This window comes from Oryctolagus cuniculus, chromosome 21, assembly GCF_051225735.1.
Source record: "Oryctolagus cuniculus isolate XC-2025 breed Fujian yellow rabbit chromosome 21, ASM5122573v1, whole genome shotgun sequence".
Classification (NCBI taxonomy): Eukaryota; Metazoa; Chordata; class Mammalia; order Lagomorpha; family Leporidae; genus Oryctolagus; species Oryctolagus cuniculus.
Genome location: NC_142887.1, coordinates 32,548,129 through 32,572,416, shown reverse-complemented (window position 1 = coordinate 32,572,416; position 24,288 = coordinate 32,548,129). Strand labels below are relative to the sequence as shown.

The window sequence follows — 24,288 nt, the reverse complement described above, 5'->3', positions numbered from 1 at the left end:
GTGTGCTGTCTTTTTGAATAAATCATGCTTCCCTGTACACCTTTATGTCTCCTCTTTGAACTCTTTTCTCTCATGGAGATAAGAAGCTAGAACAAACCCAGCAGGATGGGAGTGGGGGGGTGGGGCTAGGGGGAAGGGGTTGAGACCCCCGTACCTGGTGGGTGTTGTTCCACTTTAGGGAACCTCTCTTACAGTGCCTGGCACTGATCAGGTCGAAGATGACCTGCTCTACCTCTGCATACAAGGCTACTGGGCATGTCTGCAGACACAGGAAAGTGAGTGCGTGGCCCCATTCAGCATCCATCTCTGCAGTTAAAGAACCTAGCAGTAGGTGAAAGTGTATACCCACTGAGCCCTTTACCCTTTTACCCTGCCCTCCCGCCTCGTTCCCCCACATGATGGTAGCTGGTTTTCACATGTTCCTAGTCATCCACATGCTATTTCTCAGCCTTGACGTTGGGTTCTCAGAATGTTTATTCATTGACTTAGTTTACTTGAGAGGCAGAGTGACCTCCCATCCGCTGATTCATTCCCCAAATGCCCACAAGGGCCGGGGCTGGGCCAGGGCTGAAGGCAGGAACCAAGGACTCAGTTCAGATCCCCCATGTGGGTAGCAGGGACCCACACTTTTGAGCTGTCACCTGCCGCCTCCCAGTGTGCATTAGCAGGGAGCTGGAGTCAGGAGCAGAGCCAGGACACACACATGGGTGTGGGCACCCCAACCTGTGTCTTTACTGCTTCACCAAACGCCTGCCTCAGGATGTAGAAGTTTCTTTCTTTCTTTTTTTTTTTTTTCCTTTTAAGAAGTTTTGGACATATTCATTAGGCCACAAAGCCCACCCTGAACATCAGGGTATTGCATTTCTTTCTTTTCTTTTCTTTTCTTTTCTTTTCTTTTCTTTTCTTTTCTTTTCTTTTCTTTTTTTAAGATTTATTTTTCCTTATTTGAAAGAGTTACAGAGAGAGAGAGAGAGAGAGAGAGAGATGTCTTCCATCCACTGGTTCACTCCCCAAATGGCTGCAATGGCTGGAGCTGCACCAATCCGAAGTCAGGAGCCAGGTGCTTCTTCCTGGTCTCCCATGTGGGTGCAGGGTCCCAAGCATTTGGGTCAATTTGGGTCATCTTCCACTGCTTTCCCAGGCCACAGTAGAGAGCTAGATCAGAAGTGGAGCAGCTGGGACTCGAACTGGTGCCCATATGGGATGCTGGCACTGCAGGCCAGGGCTTTAACCCACTGTATCACAGTGCCAGCCCCTGTATTGTATTTCTTATCCTGCTTAATATGAGTCTTATAAACATTTTACCTTGGAAATACTAAGGTATTTTTAAGATTTATTTATGTGGCCGGCGCTGCGGCTCACTAGGCTAACCCTCTGCCTTGCGGCGCCGGCACACCGGGTTCTAGTCCCGGTCGGGGTGCCGGATTCTGCCCCGGTTGCCCCTCTTCCAGGCCAGCTCTCTGCTGTGGCCCGGGAGTGCAGTGGAGGATGGCCCAAGTGCTTGGGCCCTGCACCCCATGGGAGACCAGGAGAAGTACCTGGCTCCTACTTTCGGATCAGCGCGGTGCACCGGCAGCGGCAGCCATTGGAGGGTGAACCAACAGCAAAGGAAGACCTTTCTCTCTGTCTCTCTGTCTCTCTCACTGTCCACTCTGCCTGTCAAAACAAAAACAAAAACAAAACAAAACAAAAAAAACAAAGAGAGAGAAAGATTTATTTATGTGAAAGACACAGTTACAGAGAGAGTTAGAGATACAGAGAGAGAGCCACAGTGCCAGCCTCATAGCCAATTTTAACTGTGTAGTTCAGCGATATAAAAGTACATTCAGGGGCTGACGCTGTGGCACAGCGGGTAAAGCCACTGCCTGCAGTGCCAGCATCCCATATGGTTGCTGGTTCAAGTCCTGGCTGCTCCACTTCCCATCCAGCTCTCTGCTGTGGTCTGGGAAAGCAGCAGAAGATGGCCCAGTTCTTGGGCCCCTACACTCAAGTGGGAGACCTGGAAGAAGCTCCTGGCTCCTGGCTTCGGATCAGTGTAGCTCCGGCCGTTGTGGCCATCTGGGGAGTGACCCAGCGGATGGAAGACCTCTCTCTCTCTCTCTCTCTCTCTCTCTCTCTCTCTCTCTGCCTCTCCTCTCTGTGTAACTCTGATTTTCAACTAAATAAAGACATCTTTAGAAAAATAAACAAGTACGTCCACATTACTGTGTAGCGGATTTCCAGAATGTTTCTTCTTGCAAATCTGAAACTCTGCATCTAAACCTCAGTCCCTGTCTGTCAGCTCTCCCCACCTCCGTCCCTGTAAACCACCATTCTGCTTTGTTTCTCTGGGTTTGACTGCTCTCCGTTCCTCATGAATGGAATCATACTGTTTATCCTTTTCCAACTGGCTCACTTCACTGAGCAAAATGGCCTCGGAGTTTACCAACTGTTACAGCACATGATACGTTTCCTTTTTTTTTTTTTTTAAGGTTTATTGATTTGAAAGGCAGAGCGACAGAGACCTTCCAAATGCGATTCACTCCCCAAACTGCCGAACAGCCAGGCCTGGTCCAGGCTGAAGCCAGGAACCCAGAATTCCATCTGAGTCTCCTATATGGGTGCCAGGGTCCACTGCCTTCCCAGGTGCATTAGCAGGGGCCTGGCTCAGCAGTAGAGCAGCCGGGACTTGAGCTGGTGCTCTGACATGAGGTGCTGGCATATGCCAGCCCCAGTTTCCTTCATTTTTAAGACTGAGTAGTATCCCATCGTGTATGTGTGTTTGCCTATCCCTTCATCAGTTGATGGACACTTGGGTTGCTTCCTCCTTTTGTCTGTCATGAATGGTGCACACATGGATGTGCAAATAACCTCTGGAGACTACTGTCCATTCCCTTGGCTCTGTAGCCTAGAAGTGGGATTGCTGGGTCATAGTAATTCTATTTTAATTTTTTGAGGCATTGTGTAGGGGTTTTCATATCAGAAGTAGAGTAGCCCAAGGGGCTGGCAATGTGGTGAAGTAGGTTAATCTTCTGCCTGTGGTGCCGGCATCCCATATGGGCGCTGGTTCGTGTTCCGGCTGCTCCTCTTCCCATCCAGCTCTCTGCTGCGGCCTGGGAGAGCAACAGAGGATGGTCCAAGTGCTTGGGCCCCTGCACCCTCATGGGAGACCTGGAAGAGGCTCCTGGCTCCTGGCTTCAAATTGATCCAGCTGCAGCCATTTGGGGAGTGAACCAGCATATGGAGAACCTTTGTCTCTCCCTCTCACTGTTTGTGACTCTGCCTCTCAAATAAAGAAATAAAATCTTTAAAAAAAAAAAAAAAAGAAGAAGAAGAAGAAGTGGAGCAGCCAGGCTACTGCTGCAGGTGGGGACTTCATCTGCTTGCCCTACAGTATGGGCCCCCATTTGGGTACTTGTAACTCTTGTTATTTCATACCGTGCCTACTCACCCCAGCAGTGTCCTTCACCTGTGCATGCTAACATGCCCGGAAGGCAGCAGATGATGGCCCCAGTCAAGCCATGTGGGAGGGAGGCCTGGATGGAATTTCTGGCTCTTTACTATGGCTTGGCACAGCGCAGGCCATTGTGGCCTTTTGGGGAGTGAACCAGTGGATGGAACATCTCTGTGTGTCTCTCTTTGTCTCTGTCACTCTGCCTTTCAAATAAGCAATCAGTCTTTTAAAAATTCTCCAACAGCAGCGCTCCCTCCCCTCCCCCCATTTATTTATTTATTTGAAAGGCAGAGTGACAGAGAGAGAGGGAGAGAGCCTCTTCTGGGTTTCCTATGTGAGTGCTGGGGCCCAAGGACTTGGGCCATCTTTCGCTGTTTTGCCAGGCCCATTAGTAGGGAGCTGGATCAGAAGTGGAGCAGCCAGGACTGATGCCCGTATGGGATGCCAGCGCTGCAGGCAGTGGCTTTACCCGCTATGCCACATTGCTGGCCCCAACAGCAGCTCTCTTTATGCTCAGATGTCAACTGGGACTCTGCCCTGCCCTAGAGATAGCTAGTGTACCCAAGCCTGCTGCCTGCCCCACCCTCTTACCTCCCCGCTCACTTCCTGTTGTCTTGGCTGCTTTGCTTGCCAAACTGTTCCCGCCCCAGCACCTGTGTACCTGTCTCTTCCACCTGGAACTCCCTCCCCCTGTTGGCACGTACCGCATTCCCTGCCTCACCCTCTGGTCTCTGTTCTTCAGAGGGGACTGTCCCTGCCCCCTCTCAGAGCCCCACCCACGCTTGCCCGTTCCTCTCCCTCTTAACCTATGTCTTTCTCTGCTACCTTTATCGCATGTAGGAATCCTACCAGTTTACATGTCCCTGATACTTCTGCTCTTTTGAGTGGCGCCTGGAAGTTGGTAGGAGGAGCTCAATACAGGACACATGGTGTGGAATAATTTTATTTTGTTGTTCCCCTTCCATTCATTCATTCGTTCTCCTGTAACACACTCTGAGGGGTTTGCTGCTGCGAGCCAGGAGCCGCACAGATGGCTGCAGCAGAAAGCTTGCACGTGTGGACCTGTGCTTGAGGGGAGAACGTAGGACCCCTTCTCCAGGATCCGTGGGAGCGAAATCAGTGGTTCTGGGATGGCTGCCCAGACCCCTGAGCAACCGCCGTTTACTGAGATCAGAGTGGTCGCACTGTCATCAAGCACACCACCTGGTCAGCCCTCTCCCTCGCTGCCCCCCCCCCCATGCGGTCTCCTCTTCGAGCAGCTCTGACTACTCTTGCTCTGGCAGCCTGGGCTGGCGTCCTGACTGGTCTAACCGCTGTTGTCTCTTCCCTTTGCAGAGGGATGTTTGCTGGGGGCCTGAAGGAGATGGAGCAGGAAGAGGTGCTGATCCACGGCGTGTCCTACAACGCCATGTGCCAAATCCTGCATTTCATATACACCTCCGAGCTGGAGCTCAACCTCAGCAACGTGCAGGAGACGCTGGTTGCCGCCTGCCAGCTTCAGGTGGGGCTCACCTCGTGGAGCGGCCACACCCGCACCCAGAGCGCCCAGCCCGCCTGCCACGCCCCCCAGGCAGTGGCGTTGGCCCGAGGCTGTGTCACGAGGGTGAAGATACCCATACCCAACAGTGGAGGAAGCCCCGGAGCAAGAACGGGCCTCTTGGGCAGAGCCTGGAAGGGGCTCCTCCTCTGCCTCCGCCCTCTGCTCTTTTTTTTTGAAGATTTACAGAGAGATCTTGATCTTCCATCCGCTGGTTCACTCTCCATGTGGCTGCAACAGCCAGGGCTGTGCCAGGCTGAAGCCAGGAGGCCAGAGCTTCTTTTGGGTCTCCCATGTGAGTGCAGGGACCCAAACACTTGGGCCATCCTCCGCTACTTTCCCAGGTGCATTAGCACAGAGCTTGATCAGACATAAAGTTCTGGGACTGGTACCAGAGCCAGTATGGGATGCCGGTGTCACAGGTGGTGGCTTTACCCGCTGCACCACTACCCCGGCCTTTGCCTTCTGCCCTTTTGCTGCTTCCTTCCCCTCCTGGCCAGGGGCTGCACTGAGGCTGTGGGTGCAGTGTCCTATGTGCTCTGATGCCTGGTGATGCGAGGCTGCACCCACCCCCATCCACAGCATGCTGTACAGGCCATTCCCACCTGTCCTCGGCAGTTCTCCCTTTGAAACACTTGTTATCCTGAGGCCGTGTTTGGAAGATACTACTGAACCTCAGTGGTGTGGGCGCAGCGACACAGGGCTGGGCGTGCAGGTGCCTTTGAGTCATCAGCCCCAGGCCTGAACTGGGTTGAAGGTCACCTCTTCTCATATTTCTTTTCTTTTCCTTTTTTTTTTTTTTTTAAGATTTATTTTATTTACTTGAAAGGCAGAGTTACAGAAAGGCAGAGGTAGAGAGAGAGAGAAAGAGAGAAAGGGAGAGGGAAAGGGAGGGAGGTCTTCTATCCACTGGTTCACTCCCCAGATGGCTGCAGCGGCTGGAGCTACACCCATCCAAAGCCAGGAGCCAGGAGCTTCTTCTGGGACTCCAACTCAGGTGCAGGGGCCCAAAGACTTGGGCCATCTTCCACTTCTTTCCTAGGCCATAGCAGAGAGCTAGATCGGAAGTGGAGCAGCCAGAACTTGAACTGGCGCCCATATGGGATGCCGGCACTGCAGGTGGCGGCTTTACCCGCTGTGGCACAGTACCACCCCCCATGTTTCTTGAAAGTGAAACAAAATGCTACATGGAGTTCATCCTTCTGACCTTTCACACGAGAATGTGTTTGGGCAGCTGGAGGGTGCCCGTCCCCACCCTTTGCGACAGGTGGGCAGGTGTGAGGCTGACCCTACATGTGTGTTGGTCTGGATACAACTCCCCCCACCATGGGCAGGTGAAGCTGAGCCCAGGCAGCTTCTCCACAGAGCTCTCTTCTGCCATTGTCACTTTGGGGACGCTCAGCCAGTTTTGTTATAGCGCTTAACTCCGGAACATCCTCCCCATCGCATCCCCGGCATGGCTGAGGTCCAGCTGTCCGTCCTCCTCCATGCCCGCCTCCCGCCTGGAGCACCCTGCTCTGTTGTGTCCCACAGCCATTCTGCCACGTCCTGGGCTCAGGACCTCGCGCTGCCTCGGGAGCTCTTGCACCTTCTGCATCCGCTGTGTCCACACCTGGACGTGCCATCCTCGTCCATCTCGCCTGGAGCTGTCTATAGCCATTTCCCCTGCTGCCCCTGGTCCCCTTTCTACTGACACCAAATCACCTTCCCAGCTCCGCTTTCTCTCTCCCACCCACCTTCTCAGACACCTGCAAGTCTCTCCGTATCCCGAGTCCTGGAGCTGTCAGCCCGAGGGCTCAGGAATGAGGACTTCTACGGGTGTTGACGAGGCTCCTCGTGGTGCCCCTAGAGCCCTGGGTCTGCAGGCAGTGAGACCGTCCACACGAGTCACTCAGGCAAATGTGTTCCCTTCCCTGAGCCTGTCGCGGAGCCTCCTACGTGGGAGAAGCCTTGGCCAGATTCTACCAAGGAGAGGGCCGCGGCTGCTCGGAAGAGAGGGCGGGAAGCAGAGGGGACAGGAAGCCAGCGCTCCTCAAGGAGCAGCTCCTCAACCCACCCGCACTCCCCTGAGGGCTGTGACTCTCACACCTGCCCAGACCCACATGGGATGCCGGCACCGAAGGTCTTTCTGCGCTTTGGTTTGCCTTTCTTGACTGTGGCCATCCACACCAGCAGCGGGAAGTCTGTTCAGCCGGCCTCAGTCACCTCCACAGAGATGATGTACATGACATTGGTCCCTGTGTTGTCAGCACAGTTGATCACTGTGCCGACCGGAAGACCTAGGGAAATTCAAAATTTTACACTGGAGGACTCACTGCGTCCTCGCTTTGACATTTCAAATGTTGGAAAGGGATAGCAAATACATTTTTTTACAGATTTTTAAAAAATATATTTATTTATTTATTTTAAAGGCAGACTTACAAATAGGAGAGAGATCAGAGATCTTTCATCTACTGGTTCACTCTCCAAATGGCTCCAGTGGCTTCTTCCTGGTCTCCCACGTGGGTGCAGGGGCCCAAACACTTAGGCCATTTGCTGCTTTCCCAGGTACATTAGCAGGGAGCTGTATTGGAAGTGGTGTAGCCAGGCCTCAAACTGACACCATTATGGGGTACCAATATTGCAGGCAGTTTCTTAACCTACCACACTACGATACTGGCCAGGCAGCAAATAAATCTTTTTAAAAATAAAAAGTAAAATATTGTAAATGCATGTTGATAAGGCTTTTCAACACCGGCAAAGCTGCTCCATGTGCCGTGGTTAATCAGTTGCCGGTAGATAAATCAGGTATTCCTGTTTTCTGAGAAGCTCAGCAGCCCTGTTTTCCTAAAGCGTTTGTCAGCACCTGGTGTTATCCCAGGCAGTTTTTCCTGGGACCTTTTCCTCTGTCTCCCTTTCTCCTGCCATCCTTGGCTCATCAGACCCCAAGGTGACCTTCAACAGCCTCGAGCCTCTGTGGCCTGATTCTTAGCCCCTTGGCCCTCTTCCCACCCACCATCTGAGCAGAGCCCTGGGATGGGTGCTGGGTGGGCATTGGGGAGCACCTGGACAGCAGTTCTGAGCTGAGGGAGACACGGCCGCCCTCACCCGCAGCCCCCCACCCCAGGTCGGGTTGTTGGGCCTGCAGCTTTGAAGAGCCCCACCCCCACCGTGGGAATTGTGGCAGGCGAGAAGAGCCGGCTGTGTTTTCGATCCCAGCACCACCAGAGAGGCAGACACTAACAGAGAGCCCTGGGACGCGTGTGGGGGTGGTCCCGAGTCGCTACCAAACCGGGGACGCCTGGCTCAGTGACTATTTGTGCCGCTTTCTCTGGTCAGCGAGGCGGCTGCCGTCTGTGAGACGCCTGCCCTGTGCCGGCTGGTTCCCGCACAGTCTCACTCCCATGCTATGCGTGCTGCTCATCGCCTCAACTCTCCCCGTTTTCCAGATGGGGGAAACTGAGTTTCAGAGATGCTGAGCACACACCACGCCCCCCCTCACTAAACCCTGTCAGCCTGCAGTAAGCCCCAGGTGTTTCTGGTTTGTCAGAAAGGTGGGGGACGGGTGACGAGGGCTTGCGCGTCCCCCACCCCCAGGGGGGCCTGGCCGAGCGTGCCAGCTGTGCTTGTGCCATCCCCCTGCCTCCCAGCCTCAGACTCAGCGGGTGTCGCTCCCCTTGCAGATCCCAGAGATTATCCATTTCTGCTGCGACTTCCTCATGTCCTGGGTGGACGAGGAGAACATTCTGGATGTCTACCGGCTGGCCGAGCTGTTTGACCTGAGCCGCCTGACCGAGCAGCTGGACGCCTACATCCTCAAGAACTTTGTGGCCTTCTCCCGGACTGACAAGTACCGCCAGCTGCCCCTGGAGAAGGTCTACTCCCTGCTCAGCAGCAACCGCCTGGAGGTGTCGTGCGAGACGGAGGTCTACGAGGGGGCCCTGCTCTACCATTACACCCTGGAGCAGGTGCAAGCCGACCAGATCTCGCTGCATGAGCCCCCCAAGCTCCTGGAGACGGTGCGCTTTCCCCTGATGGAAGCAGAGGTCCTGCAGCGCCTGCATGACAAGCTGGACCCCAGCCCGCTGCGGGACACGGTGGCCAGTGCCCTCATGTACCACCGGAATGAGAGCCTGCAGCCTAGCCTGCAGGGCCCCCAGACGGAGCTGCGGTCAGACCTGCAGTGTGTGGTGGGCTTCGGGGGCATTCACTCCACACCGTCCACGGTGCTCAGCGACCAGGCCAAGTACCTGAACCCCCTGCTGGGGCAGTGGAAGCACTTCACCGCCTCCCTGGCCCCCCGCATGTCCAACCAGGGCATCGCGGTCCTCAACAACTTCGTGTACCTGATCGGAGGGGACAACAACGTCCAGGGTTTCCGAGCCGAGTCCCGGTGCTGGCGGTAAGAGAGGCCGGGTGCTGGCGTCTGTGCCTGCGGGTGACACGGGGCTGGCCAGCCATGTGGGCTGAGGGCTCCTAGGGGAGAGGGTGGGGGTGGTGCACAAAGAGCACGTCACGGAAGACCTGGTTCCCGCGTCAGCCTTCTGCACATGTGCTCAGCATGTGAACTCGCAGTGAGGGAAGAGAAAGGGGGCTCCCGTGCTCCTCGAAACCCATTCATTCACCCTGCATCCCAGCCGGCTCAGCCTTGTTGGGGAGGGCCTGAGTGGTGAGCGTGGCATCCACTTGTACTGGCTGCGCACGCGGCGAGGGGAACCTTGGCAGGAAGGGCGTCGGGGCTCTGGGGGACAGGGTAGGGCAGTGGCTCCTTCTGTCTTGTCCTCTTTCTCTTCGAAGCATCAGCACCCCCCTGTCTGTCTGCTCCTGCCTTCCCCCTCTCTAACCAGCAGCCTGCAGTGGGTGGGTGGCTTCCTGCTGCTCAGTCTCACCCTGCATTTCCTTTCAGTCCTGTAGGCGGCCTGTGTGCTGGGCACAAGGCTTCTTGGAGGGGGAGAGGGAAGGGAGAGGAGGGGGAGGGGGAGGAGAAGGGAGAAGGAGAGGAGGGGGAAGGGGAAGAAGAGGAGGGGGAGTTTTTCAAGAAGGAGTTTGGACTGCTGTGGTGTTGTCAGTCCTTTAGACTGTGACCCCACAAACCCATTGCTTGGAGCAGAAAAAGAGGCCGTAGGTCAAGAACCCCAGTCGCAGCCACTGTCAGATTTCCAGGGGGCACCTCCACCGCACTTTGGGTACACGTGGGCAGTCTCCCCACACCGCACATGGAAGACAGCATTGCCGAGAGGGAGTTTACCAACCTCTTCCGGTAGCCACGGGCCAGGGGCTGACCAAGTTCATGTCTTCGTCTCCTGGGGCAGGGGTGGTGGTGGGATCTAGCCATACCACGCCTCTCAGAATCAACCGCAGTGACCATGACCGAAGAGGAAACGGGCTTTCCCCAGCCACCTCTGCTCTCCTGCCCTCAGGAAGCAATCGCCTGTGTTAAAGGGATGTGACTCGGCTGGAAGCCAGCAAGAATATTTTGTGGTTGAACATGAGGAAGGGCAGAGTTCACAGAGGAGGTTTCCTCCCTAACCAAATGATGTCCCCGACGATGGATGTGGCCACACCTACTAGGGCTTCTCCCTGGCCAAGCCTCAAAGCTCTCGCCCACTCCCACCCCAGTGGGCTCAGTTTTCCAGCTTGGGAGGCTGTGGCCTAAGCTCCTCTGCTTGGGGAGCAGCCCACAGATGTGCAGAGCAGATCTCTGCAGAGCGTTCAGCAGAAGGCGTGGGCAGCTGTGTGCCCAGCAAAGGAAGCGGGTCTTCACCACAAGGCGGGCCCTGGGAGAGACAGCCAGGGCCTCTGTCTGCCCCTGTGCTCTGTCCTGTTGTGGGCTGGCTGAGGGGTGGGGGAGGGGGGAGGCAGAAGGGGGAAGGGGCGGGTCGTGTGTCACTCAGGACAGTGGTCCAAATTGCCGGTCTTGTGAGCTGCCCGCTGCAAGTCTGTCTAATGCTGGGACTCTGCAAAATGCTGACGCTGGCCCCTGTAATCAACGACCACGTCTCAAACTGCGGTCTGGGAGCTGGGTCCCAGGGGCAGGAGGAGTGGGCAAGAGCAGGCGTGAGGGCGGGGTTGGGGTGCCCAGGCCAGCCTGCCTTGCCGGTGGGGGGGGGGCGTCTCTGCGGAATGAATGTGTGGTGAACCTCCCTGCGGAGGGACTCAGAGCTTCCCGATGAATCCCGCCACCTGGCAGTTGGAAGAATGCAGTTCTTTCTCCCCTCCCCCTAGAGCACAAAAGGCTCTGAGATACAAGCCAAGAAGATTCTGCAGTGGATTGGGGTTGTCAGTCTGTGGCGTTAGTGCTTTGCCCAGTTACATCTAAAGCACTGATAGGGAAACTGCACGGGGAAAGTTACTTCTTGGAACAAATCGTGTTTGCCTCGGGGATATCACTGTTGTGTTGTTCTTTCTCTGCTTCCTCCGTGTGACACACATTCTTCTTTGTACCTTGTCCACGGCTACAGTAACTCTGGGGGTCACCAAATGCTGGCTAGGAGTAGCCAGTCACATGTTGCCATCTGCCCCACCCTACTTAAAATAATTTGTCTTTTTCCTACGGTAATTCTGTGGCTGCTAATATTTTTAATTTTTTTTAAATTTTATTTTACTTGAAAGGCAGGAAGATAAAGAGGGAGGGAGAGTTTTTTAAATTAGTTTTTTAAATGTCAGAGTTACAGAGAGAGACAGAGACAGAAAGATCTTCCATCTGCTGGTTCACTCCCCAAATGGCCACAATGGCCAGAGCTGGGCTGATGTGAAACCAAGAGCCAGGAGCTTCTCAGGATCGCCCACATGTGTGTGGGAGCCCAAATACTTGGGCCATCCATCCTCTGCTGCTTTCCCAGGCACATGAGCAGGGAGATGGATCGGAAGTGGAGCAGCTGGGACTTGAATGGGTGCCCATTTGAGGTGCGGGAGCTGCAGGAGGTAGCTTTACCTGCTATGCCGCAGCGCTGGTCCCAGAGCAGGAGATCTTCTATCTTCCGATTCACTCCCCAAATGCCTGCAACAACTGGGGCGGGGCCACCCCGAAGCCAGGAGCCTGGAACTCCAGCCAGGAAGTACTTAGCCATCATCTGCCACCCTCGCAGGGTGTACATTACCAGGAAGCTGGATCAGAAGTGGTGGAACCTGGACTCAAACCCAGGCACTGCAATATGGGAGGCAGGTGTACCAAGTGGTAGCTCTCCCTGCCAATGTTTTTAAGTACATTTGAAATTAAAAAAAAATTCAAAAGGCTTTAAAACACTTAACAGTCACAGAATGACAGAAGAAAAGCTTTATTGGATGAGGATCTGAGAGCATTTTTATACTGACTAGATTTCCCTCGGTGATGTAAACAAGTACTTATTTCACACAGCCTGGACACTGGGAGGCCCAAGGTCACGGTGCTGGTCATCTTGGTGCACGTGCAGACCCACTCTTGCTGTGTCCTCGCCCGGTGGAGGAGCACTCTGGCTTGTCTCTGCGAAGGGGCACTGACCCGCTCAGCAGAGCCTTGCCCTTGGCACCTGACTTCACAAAGTCCCCACCTCCCAGCGCTGCCACATTGCGTCCTAGGGCTTCAAAATAGGGATTTGGCAGGGTTGGGGTAAGGGGTGGGACACAAGCATTTAGTCATCAGCAAACACTAAAGCTGTTTATATCTTTAAAACATTTTTTAAAAATTTATTCTCGTGTTTGGAAGAGAGAAAGCGAGATCTTCCACCTGCTGGTTCATTCCCCAAACGCCAACAGCCAGGGCTGGGTCAGGCCAAAGGCTGGAGCTCCATCCAGGTCTCCGACGTGGGTGGCAGGGACACAGATACCCAAACCATCGTCTGCTGCCTCCCAGGCTGTGTTTTTCATTAGCAGGAAGCTGGCTCAGAAGCAAGGTGAAACTTGAACCCAGACCCTCGGACATGGGATGCAGGTTGTCCCAAGTGGCATCCCAACCCTGGCACCAAAAGCCTGCCCCTATAATCTCCATATGCAGCAGTGAAGCGTGTTCTCATGAGAAACAAATATTACTTGGGAACCTATTCTGAGAAGGAAGCAATCAATCCAGGGACTCAGCGTTGTGGTGTGGGCGCCGGCATCCCATATGGGCACTGGTTCGAATCCCGGCTGCTCCACTTCCAATCCAGCTCCCTGCTTATGCACCTGGGAAAGCAGCAGAGGATGGTCCAAGTGCTTGGACCATGTGGGAGACCTGGATGGAGCTCCTGGCTTCAGATTGACCCAGACCCAGCTTTTGGGACCTCTTGGGGAGTGAACCAGCTGATGGAAGACTTCTCTTTCTGTCTCTCTGTAACTCTACCTTTCAAATAAATAAATCTGAAAAAGAAAGAAAGAAAGAAAGAAAGCCAATATTGAAGAAGAGGTGGGTTATGAGAGACAGAGAGGGCTAAGGAGAGCAACCCCTGACTTGGTGCATTACAAATAGCATACATATATTGAATCATCACACTGCACCCCATAAATTTGTACAGCCTAAAAGAAAGTACAACTGGGGGAAAAAACAGGAAATGAGTGAAATTTTGGTTATGTCACAATTACTGGCATGTGGTATCAGTGTTGACTCAGCCTGAGCAGCCGTGAGGGGAAGAGGCCAGTGGAGGCATTCAGAGGGTCTTGTCTCACGCTGGTGGGAGAAGCACATGCTGCCGACTTGGGTTACACTGAAAACAGGGCACAAAGACACACACGCTCCCAGAGGAGACCAGCACGCAGGAAGGGCCGTGGCCAGCCCGATGCCGGCTGGACAGCAGGGTCCCTGTGAGCACTGGGCCTTCCCCAGGCTCGTGCCCCGCGTCGTTCAGGTGCCAGCTCCTCCACAGGTCTTTCCTGGCGTCCTGAAGATCAGCGCGCTGCCCTTGCCCGCCCCCGCCCCGCTGGCTGGCCCACCACCCCCTTCCTCTCCTGGAACACCAAGAGACTAAAACCGACAGCCAGGGACATCCAACTAGAAGGGGCAGGACCAGGAGTCACACCCTGGGCAGGTGTGACCCAGGTGCCTGTGCTGGCTGCCATGGGCCCTGCTCCCTGCAGAAGTGGCCGTGGGCGGCGCCCGACTTGCTCTGTGGGATAAAAGGCTCCAGCTGAGGTCTTGCCTGGCCAGCGCTGGGCACAGGCCAGAGAAAGCGCTGTTGAGTCTCCTGAGCCAGTTAGACCTGTTCTCCCTGGGCGCTGTTCTCCCTCTGCAGAAATAAAAGCACTCGTCTGAAAAAAGGCCGTTAGCAAAGAGGCTGCAGCAGCTGGAGCCAGGCGCGTGCTGGAGCCAGGTGCGTGCTGGTGCCTGGGTGGCTTCCCGGGGGAAACGGGGTGTGTACGTGTCCGTCCTGGGATCATCTGTGTTAACAGCACGCCTTCCTGTGTGCGCCACGTGGGCCCAGCAGAGTCCAGGCCTGGTGATGGTGAGGAAGGGAGGAGGCAGAGAGAAGTCCCCAGGGTGTGGTGCTAGAAAGGTGTGTGTGGTCCTGGGCCTGTGGATGGGCCTTGGGTGCCAGCTCAGGCGGGTGGGAGCGGATGGCCAAGTGGACAGCCAGGCGGCCCCAGTGCAGGCGAGAGCGATGGGCGACGGTTAGCAGTCCTGGGTGGCTGAGATCACCCAGTGGGCAAGCATAAGGGGGCGTCTACTCCAGCAGGGCAGGGGCAGCCTCAGGGGACTTTGGGGTGGGCAGTGATGAGCCATCAACTCTGGACATCTTTATGGAAGTTAGCAGGGAAGCAGGGAGAAGGCAGGGCTGTGGTCTGGGGGGAGCAGCTGCATGTCCCATGAAAGGTACGTGAGGTGGCCCTGCTGTTGGAGGGCGAGCCTCCTGAGAGGACCCGGGCTGAGCAAGGTCAGCAGTGGCCATTGTCCCTCCCACCCTCCCCTCTCCATGTGCCCGGGGCCTGGACTGTTGGCAGGCAGGTCGCCCTCGGCTGCCTCATGGGAGTGGAGACTCCCCTAGCTGACGAGATCAGGAAAGCCAGGGGCTGGGGGTGTGGGGGACAACGGGACAGTATGTCAGACACAGGAAGTAGGGGTGGAATCCTGGCCCATGCTAGATGTTGACCAGGCCGAGTGTGATGGGCACTGGGCACAGGTGTGCCGGGCAGCCCACAGGTGATAAACGGGGCTTGAGGTCAGGAGGCCAGTAAGAGGAGGCTGACACACCCATCCAGCCTAGAGGTTGTAACTGGGCCCTTCTGGGGAAAGACAGAGCCCTGAGGCAGGAGGTGGCCCTAGGAACAGCTGTTGGGGGTGTGCAGGTGGTGAGCTAGAAACTGCACACAGGGGTCCCACCGAGAAGGGGCTGGCTTCAGGAGTGAATGCCAGGAGGCCCCTGGCCTCACCCTCTAGACCTTGTAGGTGGGTGCACCTGCACTCAGGTGTGTAGCAGCCTGCTGGCCTGGCTGTGGGGGCAGCAAGAAGGTTCAGGCCAGGCCGCAATGCGGGGCAAGCAGGCCAGAGTCAGAGGTGGGGGCCCTGGGGCAGGCTGTTACCTGGTCAGTGACACGCCAACCTTGTGTCCCCTCAAAGGTATGACCCACGGCACAACCGCTGGTTCCAGATCCAGTCCCTGCAGCAGGAGCACGCAGACCTGTGTGTGTGTGTCGTGGGTGGGTACATCTACGCCGTGGCGGGCCGTGACTACCACAACGACCTGAACGCCGTGGAGCGCTACGACCCTGCCACCAACTCCTGGGCCTACGTGGCCCCACTCAAAAGGGAGGTAAGGAAGCCCTCCTGGGGAGGGGGGGGACAGTGTTCTCCTGACTTCTTTCCTACGGATGCAGAGGGTAAGAGGCCCAGGTGCTGGAGGCCTGTAATGAGCAGCCTGCCTGACCTAGGGCGCAAGTCCTATGTCACAGACCCCGGCCCCGTGGGCACAGGCCACAGCCCCTCCCAGATTGCACTGACAGTGTTGATGGGGCTGGGGCTGCCTGAGCGTCAGCCGCACCACAGCAAGAGAGGGCACGTGGAGGGCTCAGACCCTCCCCAGTCAGCGCACCCTGCCTCGGCTCCCGAAAGCCGTGTTAACCCTGCAGTTCCAATGTGGACAGAAGCCTTCCCCTCGTCTGTCTGTCCCTTGGCCTGGCTAAGATGAACAGGGACATTTCCAGAGAGGTTAACCAGGAGGGACCCTGGGATAAAAGAATGTTCCTTAGCTGGCTCCCTGGATTGGGGGGGCGGGGAGGCAAACGCATTCAAAAAACACTTCTAAGGTTTTAGTCTTTGTATTAACAACAACTAAAAAATTCATGTTCATCCTACACAATGCCTTTGTTCCAGTGTGACTGTGTTTAAAGTTGTGTACACAGTGCAGAGGCAGCACCTCAGGGAGGTCCCTCTTCTGTCCTGTGACTTTGGGGGTACTCAGACGTGGCCTGAGAACCACCCATGGGACCCCAGGGGAAGGAAGAGGCCTTGCTGGCCCCACCTCTGAGTGCTGGTACAGGCACTGCTGTTTGAAGTGCCTGCTGGGGGCCGGTACACCTCCCGGGGACCCACGCACACAGGCCCCGTCCCTGGCTCTGCCTGCACCCGCCTGGGGAGAGGCAGGAGCTCCGGCCTCGGGAGCCTCTCTCTGCTGCCTGTCATTTTTCTCTCCCACCCTTTCTGCAGCCCCCTGGGGACTTCAGCTTTGACCTTTGCGGGCAAGGAAATGGAGTCCATCTGACAGGTCCAGCTCCCATCCATCTGAGTGCCCCTTCTGCCCTTGGTCTGGTTCTCTGGGGGGAGGAAGCCCTCTGGGAGCGAGGTTCTCGAACCCCTTGCTGGAGAAAGAGGCATAGAAAAGATCAGGGGGCCCTTGAGACCTGGTGCCCCCTGGGGAACTCCTGTGTCCATGCCAGGAGGAGGGGAGGGGAGACCAGCCGGAAGCCTGGGGGAGCAGATTGAGCCCTCCGTCAGCGGCTGCGGGGTGGGGGTGGGGAGGGGTGGGGGGGAGCTGCAGTTCCCCAGCTTGGCCACAGGGGGGCAGCCGTGGCCTTCAGCGGCCTGCTTTGCTTCCTTCATGTACCAGGTCCTGAGAATCTTGTAGTGACAAGTGACAAGGACACCCCTCTCCCCAGATGATCTGCTCAGCCTCGCAGAGGGGGAGCCACACCTGACCACCAAACATGTTCACGATGACATTACAGTGTTCCAAGCATGAAGAAGGACATGGGGAGGGGCCTGGGCTGGGCTCAAGTGGGATAGTCCAGGGGGGCTGTTTGGGAATGGTTCACCTGCAGAGAGGTCAGACCAACGCCCAAGGAGAGACAGGGAGGGCTGGCGCAGTGGCGTAGTGGACTAAGCCTCTGCCTGCAGTGTAGGCATCCCATATGAACGCCAGTTCCTGTCCTGGCTGCTCCTTTTTTGATTCAGCTCCCTGGTTATGGCCTAAGAAAGCAGTAGAAGATGGCCCAAGTGCTTGGGTTTCTGCACCCTGTGGGAGACCCGGAAGAAGCTCCTGGCTCCTGGCTCCTGGCTTCATATCAGCCCAGCTCTGGCTGTTGTGGCTATCTGGGGAGTGAACCAGTGGGTGGAAGACCTCTCTCTCTGTCTCTACCTCTCTGTCTCTAACCCTGCCCATGAATCCTGGCTGTGGGAGTGGCAAGGGCGTGTGTTGGAGGCTTATTCAGAGCACTTGTGTACAGCCTGCGGTGGTGGTGGGGGGGGGAGCTCCCGCAGCCCTACAGAGGATTGTCACCTCCCTGATGCTGGCTGTCAAGCCAGCCTGCCCGAGGCTGGTGGGGCCCACGGTGACACCTTGGAGTCCAGGAGCATTGGTCCCTTGCGGTACTTTGTGAAGGTGTTCTGTGATCAGCAGCGTCACCATGCCGGATGCCGAGAGTTGTGGCCACTGAGATTTCCCTGTAGGGTGGTCCCCACATGTTGTCCGGAACCATCTGTGAGCCAGGCCCCAGCCTTCCTCTGTCAGCTGCTTGTGGTGCACAAGGCCACAGGTGCAGGCTGGGAGAAAGAAGGTAAAATAGCTGAGGTTAGAACTGCAGGTACCTGGGCCCCTTCTCCATGCAACTGCTGCGTGCCTTCTGGATTTGTTTGGGTCTGATCACGTATGTACCCCTGGAGGGCGGCCATGCACGCCTGGTGGGTCAGATGATACCCAGTTCACAGTGGACCATTCAGGTCACATGGTGTCTTGGTGGCCCATGGCTAGGCATTCAGTTTCTTTTTCTTTTTCTTTTTTCTTTTCTCTCTCTCTCTCTCTCTTTTTTTTTTTTTTTTTTTTTTTTTTTTTTAGATTTATTTATTTGAGAGGCAGAGCTACAGAGAGAGGGAGAGACAGAGAGGGGTCTTCCATCCACTGACTCACTCCCCAGTTGGCTGCGACGACTGGAGCTGGGCACTGGGAGCTTCTTCCGGGTCTCCCACATGGGTGCAGGGACCCAAGGAGTTGGGCCATCTTCCACTGCTTTCCCAGGCCATAACAGAGAGCTGGAAGATGAACAGCCGGGACTCGAACCTGCACCCATGTGGGATGCTGGCACTCAGGCATTCAGTTTCTACTAGTGCCCACTAGCAGGCCAAAAGCTGCGTCTCAAGGCGAGAGTTGTGACGAGGCAGGGTCTAATTGTGAGATCCTGCGGGCCTCCACTGCCATTTCTTTGCAGGATGTGCACAGCGTCCCTGGCTGTCACCGACACCTCACGCACCATTGGATCTGCCCGGTCCTATTGGACTCTGCTGTGACAGAGTCCCTGACAGCAGCCTCGACTTGTTCTGTTGCAGAGCCGTATGCTGTCTCGGGTCACTGGGTGAATGGGCTGCAGTAACAGGCCTAATTTAGGAGCGTATTGCCCCCCCCATTTTAAAATATTTATTTATTTGAAAAGAACAGTTAGAGATCTTCCATCCGCTGGTTCACTCCCAAGATGGCCTCAATGCCCGGAGCTGAGCTGATCCTAAGCCAGGAGCCAGGAGCTTCTTCCAGGTCTCCCTTGTGGGTGCAGGGGCCCAAGGACTTGGGCCATTTTCCACTGCTTTCCCAGGCGCAAAAGCAAGGAGCTAGATTGGAAATGGAGCAGCTGGGACCGGAACCGGTGCCCATATGGGGTGCTGGGGCTGCAGGAGGCAAAGGTGTCTGCTAGCTCAGTAGCCAGCAGCTGGTTTTCATTTGTTCATGCCACATCTGGTGTGGCCGCCCCAGCTGGAGTCACTGCCTGGTTGAGCTTATGGTAGTCGCCGTCACTGTCCAGTGTCCGTCTGTCTTCTGCACAGGCCAGCCCCGAGAGTTGAGTGGGGGTGTGGTGGGACTCAGCCTCTTCCCATCCCTGATGGTGGCACGGACCTCCCCCCCACCCCCCGCAAGGGTGCTGGGCTGCGGTGCTGCTTCTGGTTTTGTTCTGCCTGGTGGAAGCAGCTCTCGAGGTCTCTGTTTGCCTTTTCCCACCATAGGAACCCTCATGTCACAGGTCAGGGACCCGGTGTAGGGGGTCAGCGAGCTGCTAAGTATGTTCCGATTACTCACCCTGCAACGGGAGGTGACAACCGGATGTGGCAGTCCCTTTCTGGCTGGAAGGGCCGCCGTGGTGTGCCAGGTCTCCTGGAATCAGGGTCAGTTCAGAGTAACAGTTGGACTTTTCAGTCATAAGCCAGCAGGAATACAGCATCCAAGGGCTCCGGGTCTGGAAATGGACCAAGGGACAGTGGCTGGCTGTCCGCTGGCCCTGGAAGATTTCTATTCACACAGCACAAGTGAAAACTCAGTGGGGCTTCCTATTTGCTTCACCTCGTGGCCATCGCTGTGTGGTTCTGCAGCTGGACTTTGAGTCCCTAAGCTTACCCCTTCCTCAGCCACTCTTTCCAGTGACGTGAGACACAGCCAACCAGCGTCCTTCTATTCCTTGGTTTTCCACAGACGTTCAAAAGTATACCCAAAGTCCCCAAGTTCCTGGCTGCGTCCAGGTGGCATCCCACAGAGATATTTTGCGTGTCTGTCAGTGCCGTCCGTGCGGTTGGAAGCACAAGCCGGATTTGAGAGCCAATTCCAGAAACCCAGGGTCACACTGACCTTCCGGGTGGTGACAGTTCCACCTTAAGGACTCGTCCTCCAAGAGGGACAGACCCTTTTTATCTTTTTAATCACCCGGTAAACCTAAAAAAGGCAATGATAGTCCCCCCCCACAAAAAAAAATAGTTTGTTGCAACACACACAAAAGCAAAACAAACAAAAGGGTATGAAGATACGGGCACAGATAAGTCACTCCCCCGAGCACAGAGTGGCTCACAGCAAACCTCAGACTGTGTCCACAGAGCAGCCCCTCCAAACAGTCCCTCCCCTCAGGCAGGGCCCAGATATTCGCAGCGCAGAGCCCCGGCGAGTCCTGCCTCAATTGGCAGTCTGCAGGCACTGGTATTTATAGTCGGGGAAGGATGTGTGACCTCAGCTCCCAGACATCCCCGCCTCACCTGCGTGGGGGCACACAGCTGTCGCCAGTGTGGCCGGCCATCAGCCAGCCGTGGAGGGTGCTCAGCCACCCACGGGGCTCGAGTGCAGCTGGTGATGCCCAAGGAAGCTCAGAGTGGTTAGTGCTGTCGGCTCGTAGTCACATTCCTCATCATCAGAATACCAGTTTACTTAGACTCATGAGAATCATAACAGCAAAGAAAACAAAAAACCACAGATCCCAATACTCCAGAGCCAGTTAAGGAAACGCACCTTTGAAAAAAACCAATGGGTTCCCGGGGGGACCACTCTTGCTACCAAAACCTATTAGCCAGGGTACTCCAGAGAGAGAGCCTCTCTCTTCCGTCTCTCCCTCTGCTTGTAACTCTGCCTCTCAAATACATAAATCTTTATTTTGTTGCAAAAAATATGTTGGAATCCATGCCGTTTTTCTGTAGTACACACTTTTTTGTTTCTTTAAATATTTATTCATTTTTTTGAAAGAGTTACAGAGAGAAAGAGGTACACACACACACACACACACACACACACAGAGGGAGGGAGGGAGGGCGGGCTTCCAGCTGCTGGTTCACTCCTCACATGTCTCCAACAGCCAGGGCTGGGCAAACCAGGGCCATCTTCCACATCTCCCACGTGGGTGCAGGGGCTCATGCACTTGGACCATCTTCTGCTTTTCCCAGGCCATTAGCAGGGAGCTGGATTGGAAATGGAGCAGCCAGGACACGAACTAGTGTCCATATGGGATGCTGGCATTGCAGGCAGTGGCTTTACCCACTACACCACAGTGCTGACACATGTAATACATATTTTCTGCAGACATTTTGAACACCCCTCATAGGTCGTGCAGGCTGTTCGGTCCACCTCTCTAGCATCTTGTGTCACGCGCAGCCCCCAAGTGGTAGGGAATGGCTCCTGTGACATAGCCCTGGAGCCTCCATGCCTCGTGAGGCTCCTCCCACCAAAACTCACGCAGCACCTCTGTGAGTGGGTCCTGGAGGCCTCAGGGCCATGTGAGGCATGGTGTCATGGACGCCAGCAGGGCCATGCAGAAGTAGCCGTCAGTCAGGCTAGAGAGCCCTGGAAAGGCTGAAGGCCAAAATCAAGAGCGGTGTGCGTGCCTTCCCTGCCACGCACCTGTCACCAAGGATGGAGTGTCCCTCCCACGGTCACCCCCATTCTCCCCCGCTGGGCCTTGGGACCAGAACCTGGGCAGGTGCCAGAATCTGCAAATACTCAAGTCAAAAATAGTGTATCTGGGGCCAGCGCTGTGGCAGAGCTGCTGAAGCCGCCGCCTGCAGTGCAGGCTCCCATATGGGCACTAGTCCTGGCTGCTCCATTTCTGATCCAGCTCTCTGCTGTGGCCTGGGAAAGCAGTAGAACTCCATCTGGGTCTCTCCCAGTGGGTAGCAGGGGCCCCAGCACTTGAGCCATCACCTCCCTCCCCGGATGCATTAGCAGAGAGCTGGCTGGGAAGCCCAGAGTAGCTGGGATTCGAACCCACGTGCACCAATATGAGATGTGGGCATCCTGGGCGGCTTGACTGCTGCGCCCCGACAACCACCCCCTCCTCCTTTATGCTTTAAGTCATCTCGAGGGTCCTTATGACCCCTAGCACCCTGCAGATGCTGAGTAAAGAAACAGCAAAGTCCTGTAGACGGTCTCCATGGTTGGAAAGGACAGATCAGAGGGCCGCCTGTGGTTGGCTCTGCGTCTCCCTGTCTTCCTCCCCACAACGTGGCTTTATGTCAGTTAAGTGCTGCTTGCCAACAGCTCTTGGACTTGAGTCAGCAGGCGCGGGGGTAGGGAGGAGGGGCCTTGCCTGGCCAGTGTGGGTGGGGAAGAAGGAGTGGCTTGGGGTGCCCCGTGTGTGGGTGGGGGGTGGGGGTGTCTCTGGCTGCTTCTGCAGAGGTATGCCTTGGTTTCCCCGGAGGATTCCCCCAGGTAAGAGTTCCCTTTGGGGGTGAAAGGAAGACTAAGATTGCACTTGATGTCTGGGTCTGCAGATGGACAGTGAAGTCCAGTGAGAGCCCAGAGAGCATTGTCCTTGGCGTGTGAAGAGCAAACAGGGGGCGAGGTGGACACCTCTGGCCAGCCCCACCCACTGCTCTCTCATCCCCTCCGTGTCCCCCCAGGTGTACGCCCACGCGGGTGCCACGCTCCAGGGGAAGATGTACGTGACCTGTGGCCGCCGAGGGGAGGACTACCTGAGGGAGACGCACTGCTACGACCCGGCCAGCAACACCTGGCTCACCCTGGCCGACGGGCCTGTGCGGCGGGCCTGGCATGGCATGGCTACGCTCCTGGACAAGCTGTACGTGATTGGGGGCAGCAACAATGACGCCGGCTACAGGCGGGACGTGCACCAGGTGGGCCGCGCTCCGGGGCTGCCCCTCCAGCTGGCACTGAGGAAAACAAGTGCCTGCCTGCCTTTTTCTTTCTTCTTTTCTTCTCCTCTCCTCTCCTCTCCTCTCCCCTCCCCTCCCCTCCCCTCCCCTCTCCTCTCCTTTCTTTTCTTTTCTTTCACAGGCAGAGTGGACAGTGAGAGAGAGAGAGAGAGAGAGAGAGAAAGGTCTTCCTTTCCCGTTGGTTCACCCTCCAATGGCCGCCACGGCTGGCGTGCTGCGGCCGGCGCACCGCGCTGATCCGATGGCAGGAGCCAGGTACTTCTCCTGGTCTCCCATGGGGTGCAGGGCCCAAGCACTTGGGCCATCCTCCACTGCACTCCCTGGCCACAGCAGAGAGCTGGCCTGGAAGAGGGGCAACCGGGACAGAATCCGGCGCCCCGACGGGCACTAGAACCCGGTGTGCCGGTGCCGCAAGGCGGAGGATTAGCCTAGTGAGCTGCGGTGCTGGCCTCTTTTTCATTTTTTGACATTAGGGCTCACTCTTGGTGTTGCAGCTTCTGTGGGTTTGAGAGGCGCAGTCCCCAGCCCTCTTATATCCTGTCTAAGCTTGGTTGGTCCCAGGTTAACATCACAAGTCGGGCTGCCTCCCGGAAGAATGCAGATTCTCCAGCCTCACCCTACACCTGCTGACCCGGGAGCGCTGCAGGGGGTGGGCGTGGCCGGAAGGATCGTGGAGGCGGTTCCCTTCTGCTGGGCTGCCGGCTGCTGTAACTACTGGCCCCAACCTTAGTGAGTTAAACCAGGAAGCGTGTTTACTCACAGCTCTGTGGGTTGCCCCTAGCCTGGGCTGCTGCATCTTCAAAGCTAGCAACAGTAGGGTCAGTCCTCACTTCTCACCTCTCCTGTCTGGTTTCCCTTCCCCCCTCTTTTTTTTTTTTTTTTTTTTTTTTTGAGTGACAAGGATTTTCCATATGCTGGCTCACTGCCCAAATGCCCACAACAGCCAGGGGCTGGGCCGGGCTGAAGCTAGGAGGATCCAAGGACTCCATCGAGGTCTCCTACATGGGTGGCAGGGGCCCAAGGACCTGAGCCGGTACTGGCTGCCACTCAGCATGTGCGGAGTCAGTCAGGCGCTGTGCCGTGGAATGCCGGCTTCCCAAGTGCGCCAAGTGCCCGCCCCTTCAAGTTCTCAAGGGCTGTGCACTTAGGTGGGTCCCCTAAAAAATCCAGGAAAACCAGCCCTGGAGCTCCATCTAGCTAGAAAAGCCAGAAATGGCTAAGCAGTCACGAAGGTAAGTTGTTGTTTTAAAATAAGACTTATTTATTTTTTTACTTGAAAAGCGGAGTAAGAGGTAAGGCAGGGAAGAGAGAGAGAGAGAGAAAGGGAAAGAGATCTTCCATCAGCTGGTTCACTCCTGCAATGGCCAGGCCTTGAGCCCAGGCCAAGCCAGGAACCAGGACCCCATCCAGGTCTCCCAGACAGGTGGCAGGGAGAGGCCCAAGTCCTTGGGCCATCCTCTGCTGCTTCCCAGGCGTATGCGCTGGGAGCTGGGTCAGGAGCGGAAGAGCCGGGACTCGAACCGGTGTTCCATTATGGGATGTCAGCATCACAAG

The 24,288-nt window shown here is 56.0% G+C and overlaps 1 protein-coding gene across 4 annotated transcripts in view; it reads left to right on the top strand.

Moving 5' to 3' along the window:
- KLHL22 (kelch like family member 22) overlaps positions 1 to 24,288 on the top strand; it is a 37,706-nt gene that overhangs the window by 11,923 nt on the left and 1,495 nt on the right. For all 4 annotated transcript variants that reach the window (XM_051841038.3, XM_051841039.3, XM_070065923.2 and 1 more), the window contains exons 3-6: positions 4,769 to 4,934; positions 8,633 to 9,351; positions 15,454 to 15,646; positions 22,462 to 22,695. In XM_051841038.3, the coding sequence (XP_051696998.3) occupies positions 4,769 to 4,934; positions 8,633 to 9,351; positions 15,454 to 15,646; positions 22,462 to 22,695 (1,312 nt within the window). The remainder of the gene's footprint in view (positions 1 to 4,768; positions 4,935 to 8,632; positions 9,352 to 15,453; positions 15,647 to 22,461; positions 22,696 to 24,288) is intronic.